The following is a 12,418-nucleotide window of genomic DNA, read 5'->3' as shown; positions in this document are numbered from 1 at the left end:
GTGTTGCTGAACTGACAGATGTTTATATATGGTATATGAATTTTTTTGGGTCATATGAGCAGAATAACGGTACGTGGATTTTTTGAACAAACTATTGATGAGGCAGACAGGTGAAATTGCTTCATTCACAATTATTGAAAGACAAATCTGTAAGGCCAAAAATTAGGCAGGCCTTTGATGTTGAAATATTCCTTAAAATATATTTTGTGGCTTGATTTGCTCCAAAAAAGTTGTAAACTAATCCCATATACCAAGACTCCATGAGTCCAAATCATATATATTGATTGTAGTCTATATTGGACAAAAGGAGTGTTCAGGATGAAATTATATTCAGCACTGTCAGTTTTTTAAGTTTGTAATTGTTGTTTGTCTTGTTCTTGTTTCCCCATTTTTGTGTTGGTAATAGGGCACAAATCACATTAGGGTTCTCACATTTATTTATTTTTTTTCGTCTTTAATTTTGCCAAATAATTGGCTTTTTAATATACCTAAATAAAGGTTAATTTTTATCCAGTTGCTAACACTTAAACGGATCTTGGTGATTCCAAGATTTTTTTTCGTGACATATTGAACTTTATGTTAGTGATAAAATTTCTTTGATATTACTTGCATTTATTTGCGTAAAAATTGGAAATTTTGCGAAAATTTGGAAAATTTTGCAATTTTCAAACTTTGAATTTTTATGCACTTAACACAGGGAAATATTCACACAAAATAGTTATGAAACAACATTTCCCACATGTCTACTTTACATCAGCACAATTTTGGAACCAACATTTTTTTGTTAGGAAGTTATAAGGGTTAAAGTTGACCAGCAATTTCTCATTTTTACACCATTTTTTTAGGGACCACATCACATTTGAAGTCACTTTGAGGGGTCTATAGGAAAGAAAATACCCAACAGTGACACCATTCTAACAACTGCATCCCTCACAGTGCCAAAACCACATTCAATATGCTTATTAACCCTTCAGTTGCTTCACAGGAATTTGGGGAATGTTGAAAAAAATGAAATGAACATTTAACTTTTTTCACAAAAAATTTATTTCCGATCCAATTTGTTTTATTTTACCAAGGGTAACAGGAGAAATTGGACCCCAAACATTTTTGTGCAATTTGTCCTGAGTACGTCGATACCCAATATGTGGGGGGACCACTGTTTGGGCGCATGGCAGAGCTCGGAAGGGAAGGAGCACCGCTTGACATTTCAATGCAAAATTGGCTGAAATTGAGATCGGACGCCATGTCGCGTTTGGAGAGCCCTTCATGTGCCTAAACATTGGAAACCCCCCACAAGTGACACCATTTTGGAAACTAGACCCCCCCAATAAACTTATCTAGATGTGAGGTGACAATTTGAACCCCCAAGTGCTTCACCTAAGTTTATAATGTAGAGACGTAAAAATAAAAAAAATCATAGTTTTTCCACAAAAGTGATATTTTTGCCCCCAATTTTTATGTTTCCATGGGTAACAGGAGAAATTGGACCCCAAAAGTTGTTGTGCAATTTGTCCTGAGTACGCTTATACCCCATATGTGGGGGTAAACCACCGTTTGGGCGCACGGCAGAGATTAGAAGGGAAGGAGCGCCATTTTACTTTTTCAACGCAAAATTGGCTGGAATAAAGATCAACTTAAACAGTGGAAACCCCCCACAAGTGACACCATTTTGGAAACTAGACCCCCCAATAAACTTATCTAGATGTGTAGTGACAATTTGAACCCCCAAGTGCTTCACAGAAGTTTATAACGTAGAGCTGTAAAAATAAAAAATCATATTTTTTTCACAAAATTTCTTTTCACCCCCAATTTTTTATTTTCTTAAGGGTAGCAGAAGAAATTTGACCCCAAAAGTTATTTTGCAATTTGTCCTGAGTACATCGATACCCCATTCATGGGGCTAAACCACTGTTTGGGTGCATGGCAGAGCTCAGAAGGGAAGGAGCGCCAGATTATACTGTTATGGTTTGCAGGTGCCATGACCCACTGAGAGAGCCCATGAGGTGCCAAAACAGCAGAACCCCCCATAAGTGACCCCATTTTACGAACTACACCTCTCAATGAATTCATCTAGGAGTGCAGTGATCATATTAACACCATGAGTGTGTCACAGAATTTTATATCATTGGGCAGCGAGGACAAAATAACTACATTTTTACCACCAACAATTTGTTTTAGCCAACAATTTTACATTTTCACACAAGAAGTGGGTAAAAATGTCAACAAAATTTGTTCCACAATTTCTACTGAACATGGCAATACCCCATATGTGGCTGTACAGTACTATTTAGCCATGCATAGAGGCTCAGGAGGAACGGAGCACTATTTGCCTATTCAAGTGAATGTGTCTGTGCACATGTCAGTGTGTTTCCATGGACCGTGTGTCCGTGGGCAAAACAGTTGACATGTCCATTATTTAATGTCAGCACGGGCCACAAAACATCCAGCACATGTGCATACACAAAAACATACATGGATGCCATCCATGTGACACGCATCGGCGCTGGGGAAGAAGCGTTACTGTAAGCGCCGGGTGCTGAAGACGGCTCTCATCATTCTTCCCTGCTCTGCCGGTGATTGGCGCGAGCAGGGGAGAATGATGAGTTACATTTAAGTAATAAAAGAGACAACAGGTGGTGGCTGTTAGGACTATTATTCCCATCAGCCTACCCCTGCTGCTGCTAATAACAGTGACAGCAGGAGCGGCGGGTGGGAGTATTCATCTGCGGCTCCTGCGCTGCAAATAAATATGGTAATTTAAAAAAAAAATGGCGTGGGTTCGGCCCTATTTTTGATAACCAGCCAGACAAAACTCACAGCTGGGGGCTGCAACCCTCAGCTGTCAGCAAGGTTGGATATCAAGAATAGATGGGTCCCAATGCCATGTTTTTAAATTATTTAAATAATTTATAAAAACAGCATGGGGTCCCCCCCATTTAAGACAACCAGCCTTGCTAAAGCTCACAGCTGGGGGCTAGTATTCTCAGGCTGGTAAGGGGCCACGGATATTGACCCCCTCGGTCTAAAAATAGCAGCCCACAGCTGCCCAGAAAAGGCACATCTATTAGATGTGCCAATTCTGGTGCTTTGCCGGGTCTCGTCCCACTTGCCCTGTAGCAGGGGCATGTGGGGTAATGTGAGGTTGATGTCACCGATGACATTAAGCCCACAGCTTAGTAATGGAGAAGTGTCTATAAGACACCTATCCATTGCTAATCCTATAGTTGGAACGTTAAATAAAGACACAGCCAGGATAAAGTCTTTTATTTGAAAAAAAAATGGCACAGACACCTTTTATTATTCTTAATTAAACCATACTTACTGTAACGCCTAATTCAAGCAAAGGCCTCGATCTCCTGTAATAAATGTAAAATAAAACACCAACAATATACCATACCTATCCATCGCTGTGTCCCACACCATAATCCATATCTGGGGGATACAGTTTTCAACCTGGATGGTGCTAAGATGCGACCGTCCTAGCTGAAAACTACTGGTGAGTGAGCTGTATGGGGGCTTGTTTTTTGAGGAACAAGATAACGTTTTCAGCGGTACCATAATTATTTACATCCACCTTTTTTTATAGCATGCTTATCCACTTTTTGTTTGGAGGTATGATAAAGCATTGTTTTTCGCCTTGTTTTTTTTATTTTTTTATGGTGTTCACTACAAGGGTTAACTAGTGGGACAGTTTTATAGGTCGGGTCATTACGGACGCGGCGTGTTGTGAATTCCGTTCTTGGGCTCCCTCCGGTGGTTGTAAATGGCACTTTTGTGAATTCTGCCCTTGGGCTAACTCCGGTGGTTTTAAGTGGAACTGCTGCTCCTTGGATTGAGCATTAGCAGCTGCTTCCACTGATCGTCTCTCCTGGTTCTGCTATTTAGCCTGGCTCTGGTCTGCAGCCATTGCCAGCTGTCAATGTTTCTTGGTTGGATTCAGATCTCTCTTGGATTTCTCTGATAGTCGGTCCAGTTCAGCACAGATAAGTCCTTGCTTGTTCATTTGTTGTCCACTTGCTGTGGACTTAATCGTTCAGCTCACTTTATGTTTTCTCTAGTCCAGCTTGTCAGTATGATATATTCAGTTTAGCTGGAAGCTCTGGGGAAGCAGATTTGCCCTCCACACCGTTAGTCAGGTGTGGAGATTTTTCTGTAAACTCTGCGGTGGATTTTCTAGCTTTTAATACTGACCACACAGTATACTTTCCTGTTCTGTCTATCTAGGTAGAAGTGGCCTCCTTTGCTAAAATCCTGATTTCATTCTGTGTATGTCATTTCCCTCTCCACTCACAGTCAATATTTGTGGGGGTCTGTCTTTCCTTTGGGGAATGTTCTCTGAGGCAAGATAGCTTTCTCTTTCCATCTTTAGGGGTAGTTAGTTCTCACGGCTACTTCTAGTGTTGTGTTAGGATCAGGAACTGCGGTCAGTACAGATACCACCTCCTCCAGAGCTCGTCCATGTTGCTCCTTAACCACCAGGTCATAACAGTACAGCTGGCCCACAATGTGCTGAATGCATCTCAAAAGAGGGAAAAAAAAGCATTTTTTTTTTCTCTGCAACCTGTTTTGTCTTTTTTTCCCCTTAATCTCTGGGTGGTTCAGGATTTTGGCGCTGACATGGATGTTCAGGGTTTGTTCTCTCGTGTGGATCAACTTGCTGCAAGGGTACAGAGTATCCAAGATTATGTTACTCAGACTCCGGCTTTAGAGCCTAGAATTCCTACTCCTGATTTGTTTTTTGGGGACAGATGCAAGTTTTTGAATTTTAAAAATAACTGCAGATTGTTTTTTGCTTTGAGACCCCGTTCCTCTGGTGACCCCATTTAGCAGGTGAAAATTGTCATCTCTCTGCTGCGTGGAGACCCTCAGGATTGGGCATTCTCCCTTGAGTCAGGGGATCCGGAATTGCTTAGTGTAGACGCATTTTTTCAAGCGCTCGGATTGCTGTATGACGAACCTAATTCTGTGGATCAGGCAGAAAAAACCTTGCTGGCTCTGTGTCAGGGTCAGGAAGCGGCAGAAGTATACTGCCAGAAATTTAGAAAGTGGTCTGTGCTCACTAAATGGAATGAGTATGCCCTGGCAGCAATTTTCAGAAAGGGTCTTTCTGAAGCCCTTAAAGATGTTATGGTGGGGTTCCCCACGCCTGCTGGTTTGAGCGAATCAATGTCTCTAGCCATTCAGATTGATCAGCGCCTGCGCGATCGCAAGGTTGTGCACCATATGGCAGTATCCTCTGAGCAGAGTCCTGAGCCTATGCAATGTGATAGGATTTTGACTAGAGCAGAATGGCGGGAATTCAGACGTCAGAATAGGCTGTGTTTTTACTGTGGTGATTCTGCTCATGTTATTTCTGATTGCCCTAAGCGTACTAAGAGGGTCGCTAGGTTCGTTACCATTAGTACTGTACAGCCTAAATTTCTCTTGTCTGTTACCCTGATTTGCTCATTGTCGTCCTTTTCTGTCATGGCATTTGTGGATTCAGGCGCTGCCCTGAACATAATGGACTTAGAGTTCGCCAGACGCTGTGTTTTTTCCTTGCAGCCTTTGCAGAGCCCTATTCCCTTAAGGGGCATTGATGCTACACCATTGGCCAAGAATAAACCTCAGTACTGGACACAGTTGACCATGTACATGGCTCCAGCACATCAGGAAGATTGTAGTTTTCTGGTGTTGCATAATTTGCATGATGTTGTTGTGCTGGGTTTTCCATGGTTACAGGTTCATAATCCGGTGCTGGATTGGAAATCTATGTCTGTGACTAGTTGGGGTTGTCAAGGGGTACATAGTGATGTTCCTTTAATGTCAATTTCCTCTTCCCCCTCTTCTGAAGTTCCTGAGCTTTTGTCGGATTTCCAGGAAGTATTTGATGAGCCCAAGTCCAGTGCCCTTCCTCCTCATAGGGACTGCGATTGTTCTATTAACTTGATTCCTGGCTGTAAGTTCCCTAAGGGCCGACTTTTCAATCTGTCTGTGCCAGAGCATGCCGCCATGCGGAGTTATGTTAAGGAGTCTTTGGAGAAGGGGCATATTCAACCATCTTCGTCACCGTTGGGAGCGGGATTCTTTTTTGTTGCCAAGAAGGATGGCTCCCTGAGACCCTGTTGATTATCGCCTTCTTAATAAGATCACGGTCAAATTCCAATACCCTTTACCTTTGCTTTCTGATTTGTTTGCTCGGATTAAAGGGGCTAGTTGGTTTACTAAGATTGACCTTCGAGGGGCGTATAATCTTGTTCGTATTAAACAGGGTGACGAATGGAAAACAGCATTTAATACGCCCGAAGGCCATTTTGAATACCTTGTGATGCCATTCGGGCTCTCTAATGCCCCATCTGTGTTTCAGTCCTTCATGCATGATATCTTCCGGAATTATCTTGATAAATTGATGATTGTATATTTGGATGATATTTTGATTTTTTCCGATGATTGGGAGTCTCATGTGAAACAGGTCAGGATGGTATTTCAGATCCTTCGTGCTAATACTTTATTTGTGAAGGGGTCTAAGTGCCTTTTTGGAGTTCAGAAGGTTTCTTTTTTGGGTTTCATTTTTTCTCCCTCGGCTATAGAAATGGATCCTGTTAAGGTCCAGGCCATCCATGATTGGATTCAGCCCACATCTGTGAAGAGCCTTCAGAAATTTTTGGGTTTTGCTAATTTTTATCGCCGTTTCATTGCTAACTTTTCCAGTGTGGTTAAGCCCCTGACCGATTTGACGAAGAAAGGCGCTGATGTCATGAATTGGTCCTCTGCGGCTGTTGAGGCCTTTCAGGAGCTTAAACGTCGATTTACTTCTGCCCCTGTGTTGCGTCAGCCAGATGTTTCTCTTCCTTTTCAGGTTGAGGTTGATGCTTCTGAGATTGGGGCAGGGGCCGTTTTGTCTCAGAGAAGTTCTGATGGTTCTTTGATGAAACCGTGTGCCTTCTTCTCCAGAAAGGTTTCGCCTGCGGAGCGTAATTATGATGTCGGCAATCGGGAGTTGTTTGCTATGAAGTGGGCATTTGAGGAGCGGCGACATTGGCTTGAGGGAGCCAAGCACCGCGTTGTGGTCTTGACCGATCATAAGAATCTGATTTACCTCGAGTCTGCCAAGCGGTTGAATCCTAGACAGGCTCGATGGTCCCTGTTTTTCTCCCGTTTCGATTTTGTGGTCTCGTATCTTCCGGGATCTAAGAATGTGAAGGCGGATGCCCTCTCTAGGAGTTTTTTGCCTGATTCTCCGGGAGTCCTTGAGCCGGTTGGTATTCTCAAGGAGGGGGTGATTCTTTCTGCCATCTCTCCTGATTTACGGCGGGTGCTTCGGGAATTTCAGGCTGATAAACCTGACCGCTGTCCAGTGGGGAAACTGTTTGTTCCTGATAGATGGACTAGTAAGGTAATTTCTGAGGTTCATTGTTCGGTGTTGGCTGGTCATCCTGGGATTTTTGGTACCAGAGATTTGGTTGCTAGGTCCTTTTGGTGGCCTTCCTTGTCGCGGGATGTGCGTTCTTTTGTGCAGTCCTTTGGGACTTGTGCCCGGGCCGAGCCTTGCTGTTCCCGCGCTAGTGGGTTGCTTTTGCCTTTGCCGGTCCCTGAGAGGCCCTGGACGCATATTTCCATGGATTTTATTTCGGATCTTCCTGTTTTCCAGAAGATGTCTGTTATCTGGGTGGTTTGTGACCGGTTTTCTAAGATGGTCCATTTGGTACCTTTGCCGAAATTACCTACCTCCTCTGATTTGGTTCCATTGTTTTTTCAGCATGTGGTTCGTTTGCATGGCATTCCGGAGAATATTGTGTCTGAGAGGTTCCCAGTTTGGTTCTAGGTTTTGGCGGTCCTTCTGTGCTAGGAAGGGCATTGATTTGTCTTTTTCTTCGGTGTTTCATCCTCAGACAAATGGCCAAACTGAGCGAACTAATCAGACCTTGGAAACCTATTTGAGATGCTTTGTGTCTGCTGATCAGGATGATTGGGTGGCTTTCTTGCCGTTGGCCGAGTTTGCCCTTAAAAATCAGGCTAGTTCGGCTACTTTGGTTTCGCCTTTCTTTTGTAATTTTGGTTTTCATCCTCGTTTTTCTTCAGGGCAGGTTAAACCTTCTGATTGTCCTGGTGTGGATTCTGTGGTGGACAGGTTACAGCAGATTTGGACTCATGTAGTAGACAATTTGACGTTGTCTCAGGAAAAGGCTCAAAGTTTTGCTAACCGCCGTCGGTGTGTTGGTCCCCGGCTTCGGGTTGGGGATTTAGTCTGGTTATCTTCTCGTCATGTTCCTATGAAGGTTTCTTCCCCTAAGTTCAAGCCTCGGTTTATTGGTCCTTATAAGATTTCTGAGATTATCAATCCGGTATCTTTTCGTTTGGCCCTTCCAGCCTCTTTTGCCATCCATAATGTTTTCCATAGATCTTTGTTGCGGAGATATGTGGTGCCCGTTGTTCCCTCTGTTGATCCTCCTGCCCCGGTGTTGGTTGAGGGGGAGTTGGAATATGTGGTGGAGAAAATTTTGGATTCTCGTTTTTCGAGGCGGAGGCTTCAGTATCTTGTCAAGTGGAAGGGTTATGGCCAGGAGGATAATTCTTGGGTTGTTGCCTCCGATGTCCATGCCGACGATTTGGTTCATGCTTTTCACTTGGCTCGTCCTGATCGGCCTGGGGGCTCTGGTGAGGGTTCGGTGACCCCTCCTCAAGGGGGGGGGGGGGGGTACTGTTGTGAATTCCGCTCTTGAGCTCCCTCCGGTGGTTGTAAATCGCATTTTTGTGAGTTCTGCTCTTGGGCTCCCTCTGGTGGTTTTAAGTGGAACGGCTGCTCCTTGGATTTAGCAGTGGCAGCTGCTTCCACTGATTGTTTCTTCTGGCTCGGCTATTTAGCCTGGCTCTAATCTTCAGCCAGTGCCAGTTGTCAATGTTTCCTGGTTGGATTCACATCTCTCCTCGGATTTTCCTGATATTCTGTCCAGTTCAGCAAAGATAAGTCCTTGCTTGTTCTTTTGCTGTCCACTTGTTGTGGACTTGATCGTTCAGCTCAGCCTATGTTTTTCCTAGTCCAGCTTGTCATTATGTATGTATTCAGTTAAGCTGGAAGCTCTGGGGAAGCAGATTTGCTCTCCACACCTTTAGTCAGGTGTGGAGATTTTTGTAAACTCTGCGGTGGATTTTTCTAGTTTTTAATACTGACCGCACAGTGTTCTGTCCTGTTCTGTCTATCTAGTTAGAAGTGGCCTCCTTTGCTAAATTCTGGTTTCATTCTGCGTATGTCATTTCCCTCTCCACTCACAGTCAATATTTGTGGGGGGCTGTCTATACTTTGGGGATTTTCTCTGAGGCAAGATAGCTTTCCTGTTTCCATCTTTATGGGTAGTTAGTTCTCCGGCTGTGACGAGATGTCTAGGGAGTGGCAGGAACATCCCACGGCTACTTCTAGTGTTGTGTTAGGTTCAGGAACTGCGGTCAGTACAGGTACCACCTCCTCCAGAGCTCGTCCCATGTTGCTCCTTAACCACCAGACCATAACACTAGACACCTCAACACAGCCGGAGGACTAAATACCCCTATAGATAGAAATAGGAATACTGCCTTGCCTCAGGGCAGACCCCCAAAGGATAGACAGCCCCCCACGAATATTGACTGTGAGAAGGAGGGGAAAGACACAAGCAGGCAGAAAACAGAATTCAGCAAAAGAGGCCACTCTAGCTAAATAGGAAAAGATAGGACAGAATACTAAGCGGTCAGTATTAAAACCCTTCCATAAATATCCACAGCAGAAAATACAAAAAGTTCCACAATCTAACTAAAGACATGGAATGTATATCTGCACTCCTGAGAATCCAACAAGACTGAGAAAATACTGACACAATCTAAGCTGGACAAAAAAACATAAATAGCACTGAATCATAAAGCACACAGCATGTGTGCCACAAAACGAAACCAGACACTTATCTTTGCTGACTTGGAAGCAAGGCAGAAGGAAGCAAAACAAGGACCAACTCCTCCAAAAAACAATGGACAACTGGCAAGGACTAATGAATCCTGCACGTCTAAATACCCCAGTCAGAACTGCAATCAGTAGATACAGCTGACCAGGGCTGCAACCCAGGGACAACTGCATTACCACCTACAACCACCAGAGGGAGTTCAAAAGCAGAATTCACAACAGGCTGGTCAGCCAGGCCTGTCTGTTGATTGCATGAGTTTTGCTATGCATGAGGGGGGCGGCAGAATCAAGTCATAGAATCATAGAATGGTAGAGTTGGAAGGGACTTCCTGGGTCATCTGGTCCAACCCACTGTTCAAAGCAGGATTTACTAAATGATCCTTGACAGATGTCTGCCCAGCCTCTGTTTGAAGACTTCCATTGAAGGAGAACTCACCTCTCATGGCAGCCTGTTCCACTCATTGATCACCCTGTCAAAAAGTTTATTCTAACATCTAATCTGTGTCTCCTCCCGTTCAGTTTAATTCCATTGCTTCTAGTCTTTCCTTGTGCAAATGAGAATAAAGATGATCCTTCTACAATGTGACAACCCTTGAGATATTTGTAGACAGCTATTAAGTCTCCTCTCAGTCTTCTTTTTTGCAAGCTAAACATTCCCAAATCCTGTAACCGTTCCTCATAGGACATAGTTTGCTGACCGGTGACCATTCTGCTCGCTCTTCTCTGAACTTGCTCCAGTTTGTTGATGTCTTTTTTTTAAATGTTGTGCCCAAAACTGGACACAGTATTCCACATGAGGTCTGACCAAAGAGGAGTAGAGGACAATAATGACTTCGCGTGATCTAGACTGTATGCTTCTGTTAATACATCCCAGAATTGCATTTGCTTTTATTGCTGCTGCATCACACTGTTGACTCATGTTCAGTCTGTGATCAATTAGTATACCCAAGTCTTTTTCACATGTGCTGTTGCTTAGCCCTATTCCTCCCATTCTGTATAAGCTGTTTTCATTTTTATTGCCCAGATGTAGTAGTTGCCTTGCCCATTTCATATTAAGTAATTTTTTCAATAAGGATTGTGTGAGATACTTTGTCAAATGCTTTGCTGAAGTCAAGATATACTATATCTACAGAATTTCCCTGATCCACCCAGTGATTCTGTCATAAAAGGAAATTAAGTTAGTCTGACATGACTTATTAGTTACAATCCCGTGCTGACTCTGTTTAATCACTTAATTCTTATCCAGGTACTTACATACATGTTATTTAATAATTTGTTCAAATATCTTTCCTGGTATAGATGTCAGACTCACCGGCCTATAGTTCCCTGGGTCCACCTTCTTTCCCTTTTTGAAGATAGGAACAACATTTGCTCTTCTCCAGTCTTCTGGGACTTCTCCTGTTCTCCAAGAATTTTCAAAGATTATGGAGAGTGGTTCAAAAATGTCTTCTATCATCTCCTTTAGTACTCTGGGGTGTAATTCATCTGGACCTGGAGACTTGAATTCATTTATGATAGCTAAGGGTTTCCTCACTATCTTTCTGTTTATAGATATCCTGGATTATTCTATTCCCTTAATAGGACAGTAAAAATCAGTTGATGTTACTTTTCCTTTCTGAGAGAAAACAGATGCAAAAATAGGAATTTAAAAGTTCGGCCTTCTCAACATCCTTTCTTACCATTTTATCATTTCCGTCCTGTAAAAATCCTATAGCATCTTTAACTTTTCTTTTACTTTTGACATATCCCAAAAATCCTTTTTTATTGCTTTTGACGTCTCTTGCAAGTCTTAATTCATTATCAGCTTTAGTTAATCTGATTCGTGCCCTGCAGGTTCTGTAGACAGCATTATATTCTTCTTTAGATATGGCTCCCTCTTTCCATTTGATAAACATTTCTTTCTTCCTTTTTAGCATGTGTTTAAGTATAGCTGTTATTGTGGCGTTATAAAAAGTGGCAGCAGCATCTGTGTCATGAAAGAAAGCTACCGTATATACTCGAGTATATACGGTATGTCTGTAAGAGGGAGAAGGGACTCAGAGAGTGATTGTAAATTATGGTGTTTGAGATTTCTGCGAGGGTGAGTTTGTGGAGTGGGGGTTGTGCACTAGGAGAGGAGAGGGAAGAGAATGTCAGTATGTTGTTGTCAGACAGGGGGAGGGGTGAGTTAGTGAGATTAGTAAGGCAACAGAATTTGTGAGTGGCCCAAGAAGACCACTGAGTGAGGCCGAAGGAGGCAGTAAGTGATAAAAGGGCAACACGGTGGCTCAGTGGATGAGACTGCAGCCTTGCAGCGCTGGAGTCATAGGTTCAAATCCCACCAAGTGCAACATCTGCAAGGAGTTTGTATGTTCTCCCCGTGTTTGCGTGGGTTTCCTCCGGTTACTCCAGTTTCCTCCCACATTCCAAAGACATACTGATAGGGAATTTAGATTGTGGGGACAGTGATGATATTGTGTAAAAACTGTAAAGCGCTGCGGAATATGTTAGCGCTATATAAAAATAAAGATT

At 43.1% G+C, this 12,418-nt stretch overlaps 1 protein-coding gene across 1 annotated transcript in view; it reads right to left on the bottom strand.

The window, feature by feature from the left end:
- The window catches only part of LOC143766237 (uncharacterized), a 233,595-nt gene extending 222,143 nt beyond the window's left edge, over positions 1 to 11,452 (bottom strand). Inside the window, exon 1 of the mRNA XM_077253752.1 lies at positions 11,220 to 11,452. Within this exon, the coding sequence (XP_077109867.1) occupies positions 11,220 to 11,275 (56 nt within the window). The 5' untranslated portion in view covers positions 11,276 to 11,452. The remainder of the gene's footprint in view (positions 1 to 11,219) is intronic.
- Positions 11,453 to 12,418: the final 966 nt, after the last annotated feature.

The sequence above is a fragment of the Ranitomeya variabilis genome, chromosome 4 (assembly GCF_051348905.1).
Source record: "Ranitomeya variabilis isolate aRanVar5 chromosome 4, aRanVar5.hap1, whole genome shotgun sequence".
Taxonomy (NCBI): Eukaryota; Metazoa; Chordata; class Amphibia; order Anura; family Dendrobatidae; genus Ranitomeya; species Ranitomeya variabilis.
The sequence above is the reverse complement of the archived record's forward strand: the minus strand, read 5'-3'. Positions and strand labels throughout refer to the sequence as shown.